This window comes from Papio anubis, chromosome 1 (assembly GCF_008728515.1).
Source record: "Papio anubis isolate 15944 chromosome 1, Panubis1.0, whole genome shotgun sequence".
In the NCBI taxonomy this organism is placed as follows: Eukaryota; Metazoa; Chordata; class Mammalia; order Primates; family Cercopithecidae; genus Papio; species Papio anubis.
In genome coordinates, this window is record NC_044976.1 from 63,721,414 (window position 1) to 63,744,352 (window position 22,939).

The following is a 22,939-nucleotide window of genomic DNA, read 5'->3' on the forward strand; positions in this document are numbered from 1 at the left end:
GGTACACTTCATCCTTTCCTACAGATCTGAGTTTTCATCTGGTAACGTTGCCGTTAACACTGAAGAACTCCCTTTAGCATTTCTTGTAATGCAGGTCAATTAGCCACACATTTTCCTGTGTTTTTAATATAAAATTTTGTTTTGAAAGGATTTTTTTGCTGTCTATAAAGTTCTTGGTTGATAGTTTTTTTCTATCAGCATTCTAAAAAAAATTCGTTTCATTGTTTTCTGACCTCCAATGTTTCTGATGAATGTTAGCCATTATTGACATTGTTGTTCCTCTGTATGTAATGTATCTTTTTCTCTATCAGCTACTAAGATTTTCTCTTTCTTTTTGTCATTGGCAGTCTTATTCTGATGTGTCTAAGGTGATTTTTTGTATATTTATCCTGTTTTGGGTTTGCTGAGTTACTTGGATCTGCAGCTATAGTTTTAACCAGGGACAATGTTGATTCTCTAGGAAACATTTGGCAATGTTTGGAGGTATTTTTGGTTGTCTTTGCTTAGAGTTCAGGTAGGAGAGGATATTACTTGAAATTAGTTAATAGAGGATAGGGATGCTGCTAAACGTTCTACAATGTCCACGACAGCCCCCCACAACAAAGAATTATCCAGTTTACAATGTCAGTAGTGCCAAGTGCCAAGGTTGAGACATTCTGATTGTGAGTTGAATTGTTTTTCCACCAAATGTTGTAAATAAAATAGTTTTTTCTGCTCAATTTTCTTCCTCCATCCCTTCTTAGACTCTGCTTACATGATGGCAAACTGCTTGCATGATGTTTCCTCACAGGTCACTGAGACTCTGTTTTTAATTTCTGTCGAACTGCCTTCAAGTTCATAACATTTTGTTTTGCAGTTTCCGATCTTCTGTTAAGCTCATTTAGCAAACTTTTCATTTCAGATATTATACTTTTCTTTTTTTTAAATTATTTTTTATTATTATACTTTAAGTTCTAGGGTACATGTGCATAACGTGCAGGTTTGTTACATATGTATACTTGTGCCATGTTGCTGTGCTGCACCCATCAACTCGTCAGCACCCATCAACTCGTCATTTACATCAGGTATAACTCCCAATGCAATCCCTCCCCCCTCCCCCCTCCCCATGATAGGCCCCGGTGTGTGATGTTCCCCTTCCCGAGTCCAAGTGATCTCATTGTTCAGTTCCCACCTATGAGTGAGAACATGCGGCGTTTGGTTTTCTGTTCTTGTGATAGTTTGCTAAGAATGATGGTTTCCAGCTGCATCCATGTCCATACAAAGGACACAAACTCATCCTTTTTTATGGCTGCATAGTATTCCATGGTGTATATGTCAATTCTGCAGTTTTCTTCTTCTTTTTAAAAATATTCTTTGCCATTAGCTCATTAAGACTACCTCTTTGTTTAAGCCTTTGAACGTATATTAATAAGCTTAAAGTTCTTTTCTACTAATTCTAACATCTGGAGCATTTCAGGTTCTATTTCTATTTACTGCTCTTTTATTGTTCAATTTTTACTGCTCCTTTACATGTATAGTTTTATTTTTATTGTATGATAAACATTGTGATGATACTTTTTTAGAAGTCTGGATTACCATTTTCCTTGAAAACATGTTAAATTTTATTCTGGAAGACAGTTTAATTACTGACATATCCTTCTGGTCATTAGGCTTGATTTTATTCTTTGTTAAAATGGGTCTACTGTGGTTTTCAACTTAGTCCTAGGAATGCAGCCTTTACTCTAGGATGTAGTCCTTATTCCTAGTGTGGATGTGGCCTTTCTGATACAGAAACACTGAATATTCAACTAAATGCCTGAGGTGCTTAGCAAGAGCTTTCCATTTGGGCTATGCTAGAGCTCCAACATACGCCAGCATTTATAACCTCTGGTATATAGTGCTGGTTTAGTTCTCAAACCTGCATCAGGCAGTCTCTGCTGGGCCTTGTGAAGTCTTACTCTCTATATTCACAGCCTAGACCTCAGCCAAGGTCTCAGGGTGAATTTCCATGCAGTGTTTTTCCTCCCATCCCTCCAGCACCCCCATCCCTTATGACCACACTGTGCCTCTCCCTATTTTCTTTTATATTGTCCCACATATTCCAGCTTCTTAGCAGTTTTTGTATTTTGATCCCTGCCTTCACAGTTCAGCAGGACCACTATTCTACTTGGGCTCTAGATCATTTTATGGTAATAGGAAAGTCCTCCAGGCAAAAAGCTGGAGCAACTGTGAGGCTCACCTTGTGTGTTTTCTTTCTTTCAGAGATCTCAGTCCTTTTTAGACTGTTGTTTAATGCCTAAAAACAGATGTTTCATATAACTTATCTACTTATCACAGGAGCTCAAGTCCAATACCATTATCCTGGTGGGAAGTAGAAATCGGGAATATGCATTTTCAGTAAAGACCCCAGTTTCAGTAAATTCTGAAACTGATGGTTGTGGGATCGTATTTTAGAACTGCTGATGTAAATTATTTAAAGTAGTTATAAAGTGTTCAAAGTAGCCCCAGCTTTCTGAGGAATTGTCAGAGGATCTCTACTCTCCAGGAGGTCTAGGTATTTTATATTTAGCAAAGGATAGGACTTTTATCTGACATGTTTCTTGGTGTGAGATCCCTTTGAGTGTGGTGTATGTGTATGCGTATATTTGCTACAGTGCTGAGTTGTACTCTGTGTTTTCACCATCTTGTGTATAGACAATGCACAATAGAATACCACACCATAGCAGAATAATTTGATCAAATATACTGCAAGAATGAATCATCCATACATGTGTGTATGCACACACAGTTATATGTTTTTGTTTTTTTTTCTTAAGATGGAGTTTCGCTCTTGTTGCTCAGGCTGGAGTGCAGTGGCACGATCTCGGCTCACTGCAACCTTGGCCTTCCGGGTTCAAGCAGTTCTCCTGCCTCAACCTCCAAGTAGCTGGGATTACAGGTGTCCACCACCACACCCAGCAATTTTTTTTTGTATTTTTAGTAGAGAGAGGGTTTCACCATGTTGGCCAGGTTGGTCTTGAACTCCTGACTTCAGATGATCTACCCGCCTCATCCTCCCTAAGTGCTGGGATTACAGGCATGGGCCACTGCGCCCGGCCTCACAGTTACATGTTAACACTTATAAAATGTTTACATTTTCAATATATAGTTTTATATGTAAATTTCAATAAGGCTGTTTTTTCAATAAGTTAAGTCATGGCAATGATTTGGGGAAGTCATTTTATTTTCCTGGTGCATCCATTTGAGGCATAGGGATACATTGCTAATATCCCATTGAGTATTAAAGTGTTATGAGTCTGGGTTGTTTCCTCTCATTGTCCAAGGGGGGCTTCCAGCTCTCTGACTGTTATGTTCCTGACTGTGCCTGATGAAATGAAAATCTTGTCTTCACACCGACATTTGGATATATCCTAACTAAGTAACCTGGTGAATGAATTGACCTCTTTGACTCTCTTTTGATTTAGGCTAGAAGTCCAATGCATTATCCATTGTGCCACAGAGCCTGCCTGCTTGCCTGAATTGACCTCTTTGAGACACAGTTTCCTTATCTGAAAAATAAGAGCAAAAATGTATTTCAGTTTTAATGTGTGGGATACTGTATATTCCTAGCATGGTGCCTAACATGTAGGAAGGCCACTTTGGTATATGTGTAAAACATGTGTGTGTTGTATGTAGCACATAGCATATATACACTTACCTTGATCTTGTAAACAACAAACAATATCCATCCACAACCACTGCTACTTTTCTGGAGAACAATAATTTGATCTTTCTCTCAGAAGTTGGCTTGCAATGGCAGCTCCAGAATTTCTGTCTTGGAGCTAAAAAAAGACAATCTTGCTGGAAGGGGAGGAGTTTGAGAAACACTTCTTAGAACTGCATATGCATAACAAGCATACTGGTCTTCTAAAATTCTACCTGTGTGTGGGGGGTTATTTGGGAAGACTGATAGAGTTCTTTCAGTCACCCTTTGGTGTCTATATTGTCTCCCTTGTCTCTCTTTAATGGAACTGAAATGTTGAACAGAAAATTTTTGCCTTATTTTTCTCTTTGCAGTTTTTTTAAAGCAGGCCATCAGTCCTCTGCTATCTCTGTTCTCTATCATAGACAAGGTCAGATAACGGCAAGGACATTTTCTCTATTCCAGGGTGGTAATTAAGAGAGAAATGTCGTAGTCCATTTTATGCATTTTAAGCCCTGATCTTTTGATTAGAGAAGAGAGAAAAAAAACAATTGATGGCCACTCACTTTCTGGAGTTGAGGTTCTACGTGGTGCGCAGAACCCTTTCTATTTCTTCAGGTTTCTATTGGGGATTCTGATCTCATTGGATAGATTTGATTATTATTACTTCATAATGCTGAACCTTTTATTTGGTCCACATGTTGAAGAGTAAAGATTCCTTATTTAGACCCCTTTTCTCTGGCACATCATAAATACTTTGTTGAATCAAATTATTAGCAATATCCATGTAAAGTTTTATATGAGAGTTTATTGAGTAGAATTTGGATTGGCAACTGTAGCCTGATTTCCTTGATCCTTGAAGGAACAAAATGTGTTACATCCATTTGGCTAGAATTCCCCTAGCACCAACAGCCTGGTTATGAACACTGTGCCCTATCTTTATTTTACGCAGAGTCCATTTTGGTTTTAATGTAGTCATTACTTTGTATTTCTCATTTTTTTCTACTCTTATCAATCTTTTTTCATGTTGTTGATCCTTCTGGGAAAGAGGAGCTAGTATTGGTTTCTTAATTAGCTCCTCTTATCTCTTTGAAGATAAACATTTCCCATCAAATATTAGCCTTCTTTATAATAAAGCTCATGTTGTATTTCATGAAATCTCCATCTTTTAGACAGGCTTTCTCAGTGGGTGCAGTGTTGCAATCAGACATTCTGAAAAGCTTGAGGAGACAGTGAAACAGTGAAAGCATCTGGTCATATTTGCTACCTACAGTTAAGCAAAGATTAGGTCACTGCCAAAGTTGATCTGTTTGGTCTTCCTTGCTATCTCTGCCATTTTCTCTTTGGTTATTGCATTCCATAGCAGCTCAGTTTCACATACTTTTATTGAGTGCTTACTGTGTGCTATATATTGTACTTAGGGGGCTGTGAAGAGGCGTGAAACATGCTTCTTGCTATTAAAGACTCAGTAGCAAGTAATTGAGTTGAGGGGAGGTAGACTCATTCACAAGTAATTTTAATGCAAGCTGACTGCTCTGAGTCCTAGGATGGAGGGACAGAATGAGGTGGGAGAATGGAGGCATGAGAGACAAAAAGTACCTCTTGAAAGAGGCAGGATGGGGAGGTGAATAAGAGCAGAGGCTTTTGGTCCAGCCAAACCCAGCTTCATCTCATTCTGTTGTGACTGTTACTAAACTTCACCAAAACCTCAGTTTCCTCAGTGGGACTCCCACCTGCCACTGTGCTTAGTGCAAGGATCCAATTTAGTTGTTTATGGAAACTGCTTAGCTGAGTGTCTAGCCTAGAGTACATGTTTAGTAGATGGCCTTTGTATGAGGATGATAGCGTTAAACAATTTTAGAGGTGGAGGGGACTTAGGAAATCACTTAATTCATTCTCCTATGTTTATATTCTTTGAGACCCTGAGTTTGTGATTATCCCATAGCTTGGGAAAGAGCTGAGCCATCATAGTCTAGTACTTTTCCCATTAAGGTCCTGAAAAGTGAGTGTGGAAATAGTGCACATACAGATTTCATGGTGTCTGTAGTGATGACAAAAGCTTTAATAACTGGCACACTAGCATAATATAGAAATCAATATATATCAATGTAAACTATAACCTTTTATTCTGTAAATAAACACACACATGCACATGTATATTATCACTGTTTATAGCACAAATTACCACTTTAATTTCCAATTTTTTAATTGATTTTTGGACATTCTGAACAGTATTATTGTTACTAGCTGAATGATCTCCATCTGGGCCATGGTTTGACATGAGGAATGCCAGCCAAACCTTCCAGCAACTTCCCCATTAAATTGATTATTCTGGTTGGGCATAGTGGCTGACACATGTAATCCTAGCACTTTGGGAGGCCAAGGCAGGCAGATCACTTGAGCTCAGAAGTTTGAGAACATGGTGAAACCCCGTTGCTGCAGAAAATACGAAAATTAGCCAGGCATAGGTGCACCTTTGTAGTCCCAGCTACTCAGGAGGTGGAGTTGGGAGAATCGCTTGAGCCTGGGAGGCGGAGGTTGCAGTGAGCCAAGATTGGGCCACTGTACTCCAGCCTGGGTAACAGAGCCGTACCCTGTCTCAAAAAAAAAAAAAAAAAAAAAAAAATTATCCCAAGGGCCCTGGCACTTTATTGCAGTACAAAGAGGGCTGGGTGTGCTATTGACTTGTAAGAGCTGTGATGCTCTTGGATGCCTGTGCTTCCTATGTGGCCTGAATCCAGAAAGCCTGACTCATTGGCACCACCTGCTCTGTGGCCTCTGCCTGCCAGTGCTTAGCTCCGCTGGAACCTTCCGTGGATGCTACACATGCCCCTGCTTCTTCTGCCCTCTTGGTCTGTTGAGCAGCTGTGTCCAGGGCCACAGCTGTAGCTTGTACCATGTGCCACCTAGTACAGAAGTATTGCAATATTTCAAAAACCAGTACCACTGAATCTGAGTGAACCTGAATTTTAGTCCTGCAAATAACTCATAATAAGTCCTCCCACCAGGCACCAGGTCACGTCAAGATGAGAAGCAGAAGCTTCAGAGTGATAAAGAGGTTCACCTTTCTGTTAAACATTTGTTCTTTGAACTGTCAAAAGTGAAGAGTTTCCATGGACCATAGCGTGGAAGCACCAATTGGAGAGTCTTACCCTAGGGAGGCTTGCTAGGCACATCTCCAGTCTGGCTTTGTTAACCCTGAAATGGAATAGCATGGCCTGTTTTTTTTTTTTTTTTTTCTAGCCAAGCTTGTGTAACTTTGCTAGAGGCAGCATTTTTTGTGGCTTTATCTTCTATATGCCATTCTATTAATATTTCTATTCTACAGATAAGGAAATCAAGACTTCTCTAGACTATACATCCAGCTAATAGCAGAAGTGGGATCCAAATCAGTTCTGGCTGAACTAAAGCTGACATAAAGCCTGTATTTTAACACGGGTTGCCTTGTGTAATGCCTAACCTCTTGTTTGGCATAGGGAGTGTTGATTTATTATTTGCTAAATGTTATCTTTTTTCCTCTGAATTTTTAATTTCTAGTTGGATTCCCAGCCATTTGTGGGAGGCATTCCTTGGAATCATTTACCATGAGTGCTGAATTTCTAAGAATTAAAATAAAGATTCTGCCAGGCATGGTGGCTCATGACTGTAATCCCAGCACTTTGGGAGGCTAAGGCCGGCCAATCACCTGAGGTTAGGAGTTCGAGACCAGCCTGGGGAACATGGTGAAACCCTGTCTCTACAAAAAAATATACAAAAATTAGCTGAGCGTGGTGGCGTGTGCCTGTAATCCCAGCTACTCGGGAGGCTGAGGTGGGAGACTCACTTGAGCCCAGGAGGTGGAGGTTGCAGTGAGCCGAGACTGCATCACTTCACTGCAGCCTGGACAACAGAATGATACTCTGTCTCAAAAATAAATAAATAAAATAAAATAAATTTAAAAAAATAAAAATTTCTGGTCATTTTAGAAGATCTCATTACATAAAAATCACAATGTCATGCATGGTCTTATTTGATCCTGTTGATGACATGAGGCATGTAGAAAAGTTTTTGTTCTTAATTAGTTCCAGTTTATAGGGTGGGGAGTTGGTGGGGGGAAGGAAACCTAGAGGAATAAAATGACATGCTCAAGGTCACACAGCTTTTAAGCAGAAAAACCAAGTCTCAAATCTGAGACCTCTCTTCTCAGAGTCCATTACGTTTCCTCAAAGCTTCCCTGGAGAGATGAATGGGCAATGAGACGTAAGCCGCCTTAGAAGCCAAGGCAGTGACTTTTTCCATGGTATATCTGCTTGTTATGCCCATATGATCCATTTCTCTAACTGCTGGGAGCCAAGAGCTGAAAAATCTGTTATAAAGAAGGATGACGAAGCCCTTTGTGATAATGACACTAGTTCCTTCCTTGCCCTTTGCCAAGCACTGTGAAGGAATGGGCTTTCCCTAGAGCAGGGGCTAATGGGGCATCTCTACAGAGTCACTTTAGTTTCAGGGATTTCTATCCCACAGTTGCCAATTTTATAGAAGCCAGGACAAGACATTTTTAACATTGTAACTCTTAACCACCGAGAAAAATGCCCACTGGTGAATGGGAATACGAATATGACATTCTAATGCCAAGTTCACTTTATCAGTCATCTCTCCAAAAGGCTGATCCTGAACACTATGGGATACTAACTCACTTTACTAGAACTGGATGATGAAAACGTTCTGGAAAGAGGAAAAGTAATGTTCTGTGGAAGCGTCTTTGTGGAGTCCAAGAGGACTCACAGAAGAAGGCTGATGTCCCAAGAACTGCAGTTGGTGCCAAGCGTTGGTTGAGTTCTTGAGAGCAAGAACTGCAGTTGGTGCCAAGTTGCTGCCCATCTCCTCCCTGTCCTCAGCATATTAGATCATCTTGAGTATTGAGGCTGGAGCTGAGACAGTTACCACTGTGAGGAAGCCAGGTCTGAAGTCTTAGAATGAGTCAAGTGTAGAAGGATGTTCCTTCCTGGCAAACCCCTAGCCTGCTTGGAGTGAGGGGGGCACACAGGCTCTTGGAAGGCTGTTGGCAGCCTTTGCCTGCCTCTCCCAGGCCAACTGAGAAACTTGTGTGACTCTAAACTGTAATGAATCATGCAAGAGTAGGGAGGTCTCTACAGCTGTTGAGGAAGGACATATAAAACTTGAATAGCATAGCACTTGGCTCTTTGTTTTATATAACATGTTTTTAATTGTAAAACTAATGAATGTGGCCGGGCATGGTGGCTCATGCCTGTAATCCCAGCACATTGGGAGGCCGAAGCCGGCGGGTCACTTGAGGTCAGGAGTTTGAGACTAGCCTGGCCAACATGGCGAAGCCCCATCTCTACTAAAAATACAGAAATTAGCTGGGCATGGTGGCAGGCACCTGTAATCCCAGCTTTTCAGGAGGCTGACACGGGAGAATCACTTGAACCTGGGAGGCAGAGGTTGCAATGAGCTGAGATTGTGCCACTACACGCTGGCCTGGGTGATAGAGTGAGACTTGGTCTCGAAAAAAAAATACTAATGAATGTAACTTGTAGAACATTTAGAAAATATAATCATACAAACAAAAATCACTCATGATTCTCTCAGATGTAATTAAATATAATTACTATAACTGTTAATTACTATAACTGTTTTGAAAATGTAGTGGATAAAAGCCTGGACTCTAGAATAGCCTGTATGGGTACAAATCCTGGCTTACTAACTGTAGGACCTGGGGTGAATCACTGATGTGTCTTTGCTTCAGTTTTCTTGTGTATAAGATGAAGATAGCAATGGTATTGACTTCATAGGGTAGTTGTGAAGATTAAATGTGTTACTACGTATAAAGAATTTAGATCAGTGGCCTAGTACGTGGTAGGCATTCAGTAGGTTTGAGTTGTTATTATTTTATGTTTATTGTATCCTCTGAATTCTTTCCCTAAACTCAGATAGTTTTCTTTTACAGAAGTAAGATTATACTGTGGATTATGTGTTGTAGCTGGCTTATTTTTCATTTAGCCTTTGCCATGCCCATCTGTACTCTTCTACAAAGTGATTTTAGTAGCTAACCATATGGTGTTATTAGAGATATTTAACTAATTCCCTTACTATTGAAAAAAATACATCACTTATAGCCTCTTGCCATGGTAAACAGTATCTTGATGAACGTCTCTTTTTGGTAATTGCTTGCATACCATCCTTCTTTTGACAACAGTAATTTATGGGGGAACATTTCTTCCTAGGGGACCAGATGGAATTATCCACAGCCCAGGGTGCCACAGGCATATACTGAATAAGCATATGAGGGGATGATCACTATGCATTATGGACACTCCTCCTTCCATACTACTTCTCACAGTGTTTTGTCCATAGCTAAGAAATCAATAAAATGTCTATGAAAAGCAGCCACACTTACTTTTTTATATTTTTAGTTACATTAAGGCAGTTAAGACTAGCCCTAGCATTTGTGCTTACCCTCTTTATATAATTTCTAAATAACTATTGAATCATCTCAGATCTCTTTTGGAATGAAGCTCGATACAAATAAATGATAACAGCTAACTAGCAATCTAGTGGGGGACAGAAATTCTCTCCCAGGAAACAAATTTTGTATCACTCTTGAGAGCAAGAATTGGTCAGGTTCCTACAATTTGGAAGGAATAGGATACTGCTTCTAGTTTCCCAAACATTAGGAATCCCAAGGAAAACTTGTTTCTTATACTGGTAAAGTGACTCAGAGGTAAAAGTGCAATTCTCTGATGTTTGTCTTTGGTAGGCTTAGATTTTCACACCACAAGACATCATGAAGCAAGAATCTACCTGGAGCCTTAGAGGCAGACCTGGACCTTTCTCTTTGGATGACACTCACATGCTGTCTCAACTCTAATGTCCTAACCTCCACTCCCTTACACCCTGTAAGGGAACCTTAGTAAGCGCAGAGTGTTCTTTCCACTGGGTGCCATTTTAGCCAAAGCATTTAGAAAGGTGTTGGAGGTAGCAAGCTCTGCATTCCTAAGAACACAAGTGGTGTTAACCATCTGATGCAAGGGTTGGAAAACTTTTTCTCTAAAGGGCCAGAGAGTATATGCTTTGGACTTTGTGGGCCATAAGATCTGTGTCACAACTATTTAACTGCATGGTAGCGTGAAAGCAGCCATAGGCAAGATGTAAACATAAGTACTTTACTTCTGGACTTTGAAATTTGACCCTCATATCAGTTTCACGTTATGAAACATCATTCCTCTTTTGACCTTTATTCAATCATTTAAAAATGTAAAAGCCATTGTTATTTCACAGACTGTACAAAAACAGGCCATGGACTGGATCCGGCCCATGGGATCCAGTTTGTTACCCCTTGATCTACTGTGGTCATTGTTTTTCTTCTGCATTTCTTTCTCATTGCACCATTTTATTCTTCATTGTGCCATGTTTTGAAACCTCTCTGCCCTTTCTTTCAACTAGCTTAGGCTAAAATATTTGCAGGATCTACACTTTTGGCACTTATGTGGCTCATCAGGGAAAGCCAGAATATCTACCTAAAAGAACCAGTAGAGCAACGTCAAATAATGCCCCTCTTCTTTTTCGTGTGTCCTGGCCAGTTCAACATACAGTTTGAATATATGAAGGTTACAGATGGACTCTGGCAAGTTGTTCTGATTTCTGCGGCATTCCAAAGCTCTAATGAGCAGAGCATGCAGCCTGAGGGATGGTGAGAGTCTGATTTTTAGATAATCAAGGATATTTATTATGCCTTGTAGTTCTGTTCCAGCATAAAATTGAGAGCTGAAGAGACATCCAGTCTATTTGGTATCATCTCTTAAACAGTTATATATCAAAGGGGTGTTCAAACTGAACACATGAAAATGTTACAGGGATGGAAATGGGAGAATTATAAACATTTTATGCTGCTCTGTTCTCACTATATTTAAAACAAAAACACGATACAGATTTTTACATGGGGGGGTGTGTTTACAGGGAAATAATGTGCTCTATTTCATATGAAACAGGACACAAGAGAGCATTCTCAGATTTGTAACACTAGCCCTAGTCTGTGGAGCTGCCCATTAGACCTGTTCCTGGCCTTTTATTCAGGGCTGTGAAGCGGTAGGGGAGACAGAGGCTCAGCTGCCTGCGTAATGAGATTGGCTTGGTTTGCCTGGCATACAGTGATTTATGAGGGTGCTTATTGTGGGGACATCTGCCGCTGAGAGCAGCCAGATGAAAGGTGTGTGGGTGGGAGGTGGAGGAGAGCAGGGAGTAGGAGAGAGGCAGTTGTGTATAGGCAGGTAAGGCTCATCTTGATTATAGTTGTTGGAATCCTGAGCTGAGTGGAGCTGTAGAATAGTGTGAAATGGTAGATTAGCAAGGCTTTGGAATTGCACAGATCTGGGTTTGAATTGCTGACTCTTCCACTTGTTAACTGGACTCTTTGGTGAGTTACTTTCCTTCTTTGAGCTTCTGTTGCTTCATCTGTAAACTGGGGATAATAACCACTTCCACTCTCCTGCTATATGAAACTGTACTATCATAAAGGTCTGGGCACAGTTCCTGTTGCACTGGAGAGCTCAGTTAGTGATAGAAATGATTAATGTTTGTTCATATGTCCATTCATTTTTTTGTTTACCAGTACTCAATGTTCTTTGCAATTTCTAACAGAGCCTCATTTTCTAATAGATGTCTAATGGTGACTTAGACATCTGTTAGGTATCAATAGCTCTTAAGATCAGGATGGAAGAACAGGACAGTCAACATGTATTTATATATATATGTATGAACACCTAAATGGCATGTAGGAGTGTAGTAGGTACCTGAAATACGATTGAAAGAACAGTCACCTGGCTAGTAAACATAATAAAAGATACTTCACCTCACTAGTAATCAGGGAAATTACCAAAATAGGACCAAAGTAAGATACTTATTTATACTTGACAAAGTGGTAAAAATGTAGAAGTCTGACAATACTAAGTGTTAAGGAGAATATAGAGTGAAGGAACACGTATGTACTAGTTGTAGGAATTTAAACTGCTGTGACTGCTTTGGAGAATGATTTGTCAACATCTAGATAGATGAACATGCACATACCTTATTTACTGGAAAATTCTGCTTGTAGGTATAATCTAGAGAGAGTCTTGTGTATGTTATCAAAGTGATGTGTTCCTCACTGTGTTGCTTATTCTAACAAATAGCCTACGTGTCCATCAGTGGAGTAATTGATATACACATTAATTGAGCTAAAGCTGCATTTGGTACCAGCATAGATGAATTTTAAACAAAAGTAAGTGAAAAAAATAAAGTTGTAAAATTATTCAAATAGAAAACCATTTATGTACAGCTTGAAATCTTGGAAAATAATATTAAAATATTTTTTGTGGATACGAACATATGTAATACAAGTTTGAAGAAATTAATTGGAATGATAAATATAAAATTCAGGCTGATATTAGGAGAAGAAAGAGGGATGTGATTGGAAGGGTTGCCTAGGGCTCAATCTCAACTCTGCTAGTAAATATTCACTAGCTTGTATGCCCTTAGACAAGTTTCCTAACCTCTGTGCCTCGGTTTTCTGATCTATAACATAGGAATAATGATATTATCTGTTTCATAGGGATGCTATGAGGATTAAATGAGTGAATATAGACAAAATGCTTAGAAAAATACCTACTAGATAGTAAGTTTTATATATGTTAGCAATTATAGTGCCTATTACATGAATATTTTTATTAATATTTATTTTGAAAATCTTATATATTGCAATTTTAAAAAAAGAATAGATGCCATTCTTGTCTTTTGTCATCATATAGTTGGAAAGTGAACAAAGATTAAAAATACCACCAATACAGGAATTTCAGGATGTGGCATAATAGAGTTTAGCTACATTCTCTTGACCCCTAGATTTATTAGGTACCATGCCAACAGCTTTATATGTACTTATTTAATCTTTCCCTATGGAGTAGGCACAATTTTTATCCCTATTTTACAGCTGGAAGGAAAGAGATTTATAAAGACTGACTTCCAGGGTCACACAGCTAGGCGTAGCAAAGCTGGGCAGGAACCCAGGTGAGAATGACTCATGCTCTTGACTGCTAGGCCTTAAAGCCCTACCTGGCCACTGTTCACATTAGCCACCTCCTCGACACAGATTCCTGCTTCCTTCCTGTATCAGCCTGCATAGGCTAGGTTGTGCTTTGGTTATGAACATTCCCAAAAGATCGGTGGCCTCTATTAACAAACAGGTGTTTCTTACTGTATTCATCTGTTTTCACGCTGCTTTAAAGAACTACCTGAGACTCAGTAATTTATAAAGAAAAGAAGTTTAATTGACTCACAGTTCCACATGACTGGAGAGGCCTCAGGAAACTTACAACCATGACAGAGGGTAAAGAGGAAGCAAGTCACATCTTACATGATGGCAGGAGAGAGAAAGTGAGCAAAGAGGGAAGTGCCACATTTTAAAACCATCAGATCTTTCACTGTCACGAGAACAGCATGGGGAAAATCCACTTCCATGATCCAATCACTTCCCACCAAGTCCCTCCCCTGACACTTGGAGATTACAACTTGAGATGAGATTTGAGTGGGGACACAGAACCAAACCATATTACTTACTCATGCCAAATATTCATCAAAGGTCACCTGGGTCATCAAAGGTCATTTGCCACATAGCTCCTGTCTCTGGGACCCAGAAGTCCAGCAGCCACAGTCTCCAACCTTGCCAGTTGCTATGGCAAAGGGAAAGAGATACAGAGATACAGAGTTACAGAGAGAGAGAGAGAGAGAGAGGAGAGAGAAATAGAGAGAGAGAGAGAAACTATGGAGAATATCATATTAACAGTTAAATGTACCCTGGAAGTGATGCACAACATACACTGTGATACACAGCACTTCCCCTCACACATCATAGGCTAGAGCAGTGGTTTTCAACCAGGGATAATTTTGCCCCCACTAGAGGATATTTGCCAGTCTCTGGAGACATTTTTTATTGTCACAACTCAGAGGTGGAGTGGGGATTGGGGCAGGTACTACTGGCATCTAATGAATAGAGGCCAAGAATGCTACTCAACACCCTCCAGTGCACAGGGACAGCCCCCTCAACACACACACGACAAAGAAGTATTTGGCCTAAAATGTCAATAGTGCTGAGATTGAGAAACCCTGGACTGGAGCTAAGCACAAGGGGCCAAAAAGCACAATTTTAAGAAGCTATAAGGGAAGAGAACCTGAAATATTTGACAGATAGCACTAATGGCCACCATGCATCCTAAGGCCTAAAAGCTGTACTAAAGCCCCGTCAGAAGGCGTTTTTCATGATAGAAGTGAACCAGTGCTTTAAGGGACAGCCATGGAATGGGATTTCTAATATAGTCAGCTTCATCAAAGGGCAGAGGAGTGCCCTCAACTCACTGAAGTTGACTACTGCTTTCCTCAGCAGTCTCTCTGGAGCAGCACTGTCCAAATGTAGTACAGTAAAGGCCACATATGTAGTTAAAAAATTTCCAGTATCCACACTAAACAGGTAAAAAGGAGCAGGTGAAATTGATTTTAAAGGTATAATTTATTTAATTCAATATATCTAAATTATTATTTCAACATGTAATCAGTATAAAAATATTGAGATAATTTATATTCTTTTTTTTTTGCACCAAGTCTTTGAAATATGTTGTGTGTTTTATATTTACTGCACATTTCAGTTGAGACTAGCCATATTTCAGGTGCTCAACTGTCACACATGGCCAGTGGCAGCAGTATTGGAGGTTTCTGTACCTGGGACTCAGTGAAGGACTGACCTAGGTCTCCCCTGAGAACCAGTAGCAATGCTATAACTCAGAGTCTGTAAGTTCTGAGAGCGGGACACAATTTCCAGGAATATCTGTCCCAGACTCTTAAAGACAGTCTGTATATGTTTTAAGAATGAAGAGGGATTGGTTTTCCATGGATTCTCTGCCATCATCATTTTTTTGTTTGTTTGTTTGTTTTTGTTTTTGGCAGGTGCCTCATCTCCAGACATGGAGCCCAGCTATGGGGGAGGTCTCTTTGACATGGTAAAAGGAGGTGCAGGGAGGCTCTTTAGTAACCTAAAGGACAACTTGAAAGACACCCTCAAAGACACATCTTCTAGAGTGATACAATCTGTGACCAGGTACGCACATTCTTCCCCGTTAATTTAGTGGATCCCCATGCTCTCAAAGGATCTGGTTACCTGCTGTCTACTTGTCTGGCTCAAAGAGTGTCAATTTTGGGATGTAATTTTATGGGATCTGATCAACTGAGAAATGTCATTGAAGACATAAAGTTAAGTCCTTTAGAAGCTATAATCACAGACTGGGAGGACTCAGTTCATTGCCACATTAGAGCATAACAGTTGCCCTCCCTGTCTTTACAATCAAACATCTTGGGTTCTAATGCAATATCTGCCCTTGTTAACTAGGAGCCCTCAGACAAATTAATTAACCTCTCTGAGCTTTTTTTGAGCTTTTTAAAAATACCCTGACAGGATTTGTGTCTTTGGGTTGTTTAGGGATTAAATGAGATTAAAATATACATACAATCTGATTAAGTGTTACCTATGGATTGTAATCAAATCAGAACTTTGTTTTTGTATCCTACTAGCCCTTTAACATTTATTCAGTGAGAGAAGTTTTCTATGCTTCCAGTGTATGAAAATTCTTATAAGCAGGTCATAGGAGTTATTTTTTATTATTAAGTATTAGAAAATTCTAGGGTCACTTTGAGTTATAATATGCAGTTCTAAATCAGAAATTCAAATGTCAAGTCCAATATATTAATCAAAATTTTAATCTTTGTTAAAAGATAAAACTACTCTTACCTCTGATTCTCAACCAGGGTCTGGTAGGCAGAAAAATGGTGTCATTTATTTTTTCTCAACCACTTCTTCCCCTACGCCTTAGCCACTTACAATTATGGAAGATATTTCCATGTAGGCAAAGAGGCTAGAACAATTGGTGTTGATAAATAAGCAGAGGTTTCTATTCTGAGATTGATTCAGATCATGAAGTGGCATCTACAAGGGCATTAGAATGCACCAGTTGGAGTGGCATATTTATTCCCCTGAGGTCATGGGCTGTCTTTTCTCAGTGATTCTTCCTTGTTAGAGAGAAGGGCTGGAGGGGAGTCAAAACTTGCCCCCTAGACAGCAGTGTCCCAGTTCATATGCGCAAGTGATTGAGAGAGAGAAATCTTGGCATATTTGGATCATTTTAATGAGTGCCCATTTTTGTCTTGCTTTTAGCTACACAAAGGGAGATTTAGACTTCACTTATGTTACCTCCAGAATTATTGGTAAGTTTCTCATGTTTATTAACAGTGCTTTGGCTCAGCTTCCAGTTGCTGCCCATCATTACAGCAGACCTAAACATTTAACCTGTTTTCTTTCTGTGTGATCTCTCTCCTAGTGATGTCCTTTCCTCTGGACAATGTTGACATAGGATTCAGGAATCAGGTTGATGACATTCGAAGCTTTTTGGATTCCAGACATCTTGACCACTACACAGTATACAATCTGTCACCTAAGTCTTATCGAACTGCCAAGTTTCACAGCCGGGTAAGGATTTTTAGCCCTGAGATCATACTGTTGAAGACGTGATGGTGCTTTTCGTCCTCAGAGATAACCTTAAAGCGTATGCCCTTAGGCATCTAAAGCTGAAAAACCATACACTCTGGACACTTCTGTCCACAAAATATTTATTAGACTGCTATGAGAGAGCCTAAAGATTTTCCTTGGGTGAGGATACTTACAGGAAGTGTATCTGTCAATGAAATACCATCGAAGCTGGGGTCTCAAGTCTGTTGGTGCCTGGTTGTTCCATGGCACATTGTTCATGAGGCTTAAGTTGGAGGTTGAACTGCCGCTAGCGCAATTGGCTGCCTTCATGCTGATACACTACTTATGCCTTTGACTCTTCTTTATTGCTACTTGGTATCAAGATGAGGCAGTGTGGATAGAACAGTACCAACAAGTATTAATGGGAACGTCTTTCTATTAATATATTTTAAGAAGTTTTTTGAACTAGGCAGGTAAACATTCCTAGTTTCAGCCTGGTTAAGGAACTGAGAATTGGCTTAGGTTTGAATCTGATATCGAGCCTGATATTTCTGGCCACTGAATTCTGACTTACTCACTAAAAAAAGGCATTTTTTTTCCCCCTCTCAAGAACATCTCTAAATATTTTTGACTTAGCCTTTACATATGATTGGTTCTGCAACTTCATTTGGGTCTATTAATAAATAGAATGGACTTTCTATGCATGGATCCTTTAAAAGTGAAACTTGATATCAAGTATGAAAAACGATAGCTGGTTGACAATGCTGTGTATCTAGGATCTCAGCTTTGATGCTGGAACACACACTTTGTTCCAAATTCCAGTTACCATTGGTAATCTCTGGGCCTCAGTTTCCAGATCTGTAAAACACCCAAGAAAATTGGTATACATGCTTTGTAAGGCTCCTTCCTGCCCTAATATTCAATAAGATATGGGAGAGTTTTAAGGACCTCTTTTTCAGCGTGTTCTGAGAACAGTCTCAAATTTTGGTGTGCATCAGAATCACTTGGAGACTTCTGATTCAGAAGGACAAGGGAGGCATACGAATCTGCATTTCTAACAGCTTCCTGGGGGCTGCTCCTGATGTTTCTGTGGGGACCACTCTTTGATAAAGCACTGATAATGCCATTCTGAAGTGGTTTGATCTAAATTGCCATTCTATAATGAAGATTTTAAATGCATCTCTTTAAAATCTTCTGTAATAAAATAACCTTCCAACTCTTACTCCATCTATTAGCTAATTCAGAACAAGTGAATTAACATCAAACAAAAATGTGGATAGATATTTTGTTCTTAATGTAAGGCAAATCTTTTGAATTATTTTTCTTGTTTGGAGGTTAAGTCAGTGCCATTATTTTCATAATTTAAGGACTGTGGAACATCCTATGCAATATTTCATAGAAATTTTATTTGACCTTGAAAGATCTGTGATAATCTGGAGCATTTTTCCTCTGAAAGTAAATAAAGATATAATAACATTATAGAAGCATTTTTTACATATAAATATGTCACTTTGTATAATATTTATAAAAGGCACTCTCTGTAAAGATGTCTTTAATGAAAGGCATCCATCAGTGTAACTAAAGATTTTGTGACTGGACTTAATGGTTTACCAAAGGAATCAGAGATTACATATTTAATCTCTACCCTGGGCTGCTCTTACTTGCCCTAGAAGAGGAGGGAGCTTTTTTTTTTGATACCTAGAACAGTGCTTGACATAGATAATCAATGTTTTTTAAAAGCATGAATGTGCAAAGAATTGTTAAACACTATAGATATAAAATAAATACTTGATTTGTGTTCTCGAGACACCTAAGCCTAGTTGGCGAGAGAACCCAGGACATTTTAAAGATAAGTACAAATAATATTTACAATACCTGCCAAGGGAGATTAGTAAAGGGAGACACCAGTGACAGCTGGACCTTAGAGCAGGAGAAAGGCTTATATAGGTCAGAGGAGTGGGGCCATTTCTTGCCTATACAAATCGTAAAATATCTTGTGAGGCTTTTGATGACCTAGCCTCTATCTGCTTCTCTAACTTCATCTTTTACCGTTCTTCATTGACCCAAAACCATATGCTCCAACCAGGGATATGCATGTGCTCATGTGCACACAGACACACACAATCTCCTTGCATGAGCTACTGTTTCTCCCTTAAAAGCCACCCGTGTCATACATCCTTTATCTCTCCCCTCCCCTACCCTCCCCTCCCTTCCCCTTGGCTCCTCTTTCTCTCTCTCTTTCTTTCTTTCTTTCTTTCTTTCTTTCTTTCTTTCTTTCTTTCTTTCTTTCTTTCTTTCTTTCTTTCTTTCCTTCTTCTTTCTTTCTTTCCTTCCTTCCTTCTTTCTTTCTCTTTCTTTCTTTCCTTCTTTCTTTCTTTCCTCCTTCTTCTTCTTCCTCCTCCTCCTCCTCCCCTCCTCCTCCTCTTCCTCCTTCTCCTCCTCCTTCTTCTTCTCCTTTCCTCCTTCCTCCCCCTCCCTCCCTCTCCCCATCCTCCTCCTCCCTCTCTCTCCTTCTCCTTCTTCCTCCTCCTCCTCCTCTTCCTCCTCCTCCTCCTCCTCCTCTCCCTCTCCTCCCCTCCCCTCCCCTCCATTTCCCTTCCAAAAGAGCCTCACTTAGTTGCCCAGGCTGGAGTGCAATGGCATGATCTTGGCTCACTGCAACCTCCACCTCCTGGGTTCAAGTGATTCGTGTACCTCAGTCACCTAAGTAGCTGGGATTACAAATGCCCAGCTAACTTTTATGCCCAGCTATGGCCACTATGCCCAGCTAATTTTTGTATATTTAGTGGAGACGATTTTGCCATGTTGGCCAGGCTGGTCTCGAACTCCTGGCCTTAAGTGATCCACCTGCCTCAGCCTCCAAAACTGCTGGGATTATAGGTGTGAGCCACCACCCCCAGCCCATCTTCTTCTTTATTAGCCTAATTTTGCTAAGGAGAAGATTTCCACATGCCATGAGGCTTTTCCAATTATTTCTCCTAAAACACAGGATTGCACTACATCTTTAGCTCTTCCTAGATAGTCCTAGAATTTGGCAGAATGGAAGTGGATCCTCTGACCTGTCTCCTTTACCCTTAGTTGCATCTCAGGGAGGCAGTCCCAAAGCCATAGTATTTCCATCTTACCTTTGTTTTTGATTTGCCTACATCTCTTTTCAAACTCCTAGACCTTTCTTTCCCCAGCACTAACACTGTTAATGGATTTGCATCTCATTGTTGCATGATTTAGAAAAGTTTTCTTTGTTTTTACCTTTCAATTCATGAGGACTAGAACCATTTCTTACTCTTTCCAGTTCTGTGGAGTGCTAGGTCTGAAATTAAACCTTATTTTAATAAATGTTGATGGTAGAGTCTACCATAAATACCGGACATGGAACTGGTTTTATTTTTAGATTCATAAGGGTGTATAAACTCATAGGAATTTTTTATTTATAAACTCATAGGAGTCTGGATCTGCCCACATCATACACCTCTGTGCCTTGAAATCTGAATTCAGTCACTTTACATGATGATTATGTGATTGTTTGTATATGTTCAAACCTGCATTTGAGGATGTAGGTAGTGATGTTGGCAAAGACAGGCTGTTTCCAGGAAGATTTTACTTTGCTGAGAGTTGTCATTCTGTATTTTGATTCACTTTTATGCTTAGAAGCCACATTGGTTGACAGGAATTGTATGAAATAATCAATACTATTTTCCTCATTTTTCTATTACTTATTTGCGTATGTCACAGGATGTTAAAATAGGACTTTGTTTAGTCTCAGTTTAGCAGAGGCTACAACTCAAAAGAATGCATAGCACATAGCCCAGCATTCAAAAGCAAAATACTAGAATACCTGTTCAGGACTGCAAAGGAGGTATTGAACCTCAGGTGTTTTTATTTTTACATTTTTTTTTTTGCTCTTTATAGCCAATATCCACCTTGAGGAAATAAGAGTACTGATGCTGACAATGAAGTCCTGGAGACCAACAAGATGCATCAGTCAAACCAGATGTTCATAATGACTCCTCGGTGTTTGTAAATCTATAGGAGGGCTTCAGAGAGCTTAACCATCTGTTTCCCGTCCTTTAAAAAAATTATTGTGGTAAAATATACATAACATAAACTTATCATTGTAACCACTTGTAGCATACAATTTCAGTGGCATTAATTACATTCCCAAATGTTGTGTAACCAACACGACTATCTATACTTAAACCTTTCTCATCATCCCAACATAAACACTGCTCCCGTCCACTCCATGCTTATGTGTGTGTATGCGTGTATATACTGGTTTGGTTTCTGCATCGAAGATTTATAGCTGTGCCCCAGAATATCAGGAACCTTTACACATTTCTTGGCATTACTGTTGGCAATAAATGGAAAGCTGGATGAATGGACAACAAGTCTAACCTGGCTCCAAAGTTCTTAAGTTCTGATTAATGCTATTTATTCTAGGGCCACTTTGTCTCTCCTCCTTCCACTGTCCACCTAGGAAGGACAGTATGGTGACGGAGTCCTTCTAGGAGCGAAGAAATCTGCAGCCCAGCTGGTTCTTTTAGACTCTGCCCTCTTAACTATTTTTTTCTTTCTTTTCTTTTTTTTTTTTTTTTTTTTGAGACGGAGTCTCGCTCTGTCGCCCAGGCTGGAGTGCAGTGGCCGGATCTCAGCTCACTGCAAGCTCCGCCTCCCGGGTTTACGCCATTCTCCTGCCTCAGCCTCCCGAGCAGCTGGGACTACAGGTGCCTGCCACCTCGCCCGGCTAGTTTTTTTGTATTTTTTTTTAGTAGAGACGGGGTTTCACCGTGTTAGCCAGGATGATCTCGATCTTCTGACCTCATGATCCGCCCGTCTCGGCCTCCCAAAGTGCTGGGATTACAGGCTTGAGCCACCGCGCCTGGCCAACTATTTCTGAATGACATAATTTTGTAGGATTTCTTTCCCTTTGGGAACAATTTGATTTTTGGAAAATGTATTATCAACGTGGTGTCTTAAAGGACTCATGATTGAAGGTCAATGTTTTTACTCCTTTTTCTTCCAGAGCACACTGAAGAGGTCACCACAGCTCCCAGTTGCTTCTGCATTGGTGGGAGGTTGGTGGGAGATTGGCTGGAGTGGAGGAACTTTATAGCTCATACTTCATCTCTCACTCTGCCACCATGCCTCAGTGTCATGACAGGAAATAACTGGAGTGAAAAAAACAATCCCTGGCCTGGGGGCCAGAGGACCAGGGACTCCCACATTCTAGTTATGAAGCCTTCCATGAATTGAATGTCTTAACCCTGGTAAAATACAGCCATCACTTGAAGCTGTAACCACTCTACAAATGCCAGGTGGAGTTATTGTTATCAGTCATCAGACAATGTAGTATAATGGAGAGTGCACAAATTTTATTTTTTTAAACTGAGATGAAGCTGTATAGTGTATACAAACTTTAGACTTTAAAAATTATCCTGGCTTCACGTCTCAGCTGTTCTTCTTCCTGGGCAAGTCACTTTTACCTCTCTTTGGACTCGTTTTTCTCCTGTGTAAAATGGATATGCCAATAAGAAAGCGCCTATCTCACAAGCATTCTTAAATGTTTTTTTTGTAGGTTTGTTGTAAGGAATAAATTTGATAGCAGTGTCTTGCTTAGAGTCATCATTCAGTTAGTAGTAGCTATGATTAACATTGGTAATAATAAAATGCCACAATAAATGATTGACTGAATTATCCGCATCCTCCAAAAATGGTGCGTGATTCATAAAACACTAGAT

At 39.9% G+C, this 22,939-nt stretch overlaps 1 protein-coding gene across 7 annotated transcripts in view; it reads left to right on the plus strand.

The window, feature by feature from the left end:
* DNAJC6 (DnaJ heat shock protein family (Hsp40) member C6) overlaps nucleotides 1–22,939 on the plus strand; it is a 157,937-nt gene that overhangs the window by 90,871 nt on the left and 44,127 nt on the right. For all 7 annotated transcript variants that reach the window (XM_021942527.2, XM_021942539.2, XM_021942529.2 and 4 more), the window contains 3 exons: nucleotides 15,632–15,782; nucleotides 16,893–16,942; nucleotides 17,056–17,204. In XM_021942527.2, coding sequence (XP_021798219.2) covers nucleotides 15,632–15,782; nucleotides 16,893–16,942; nucleotides 17,056–17,204 — 350 coding nt within the window. The remainder of the gene's footprint in view (nucleotides 1–15,631; nucleotides 15,783–16,892; nucleotides 16,943–17,055; nucleotides 17,205–22,939) is intronic.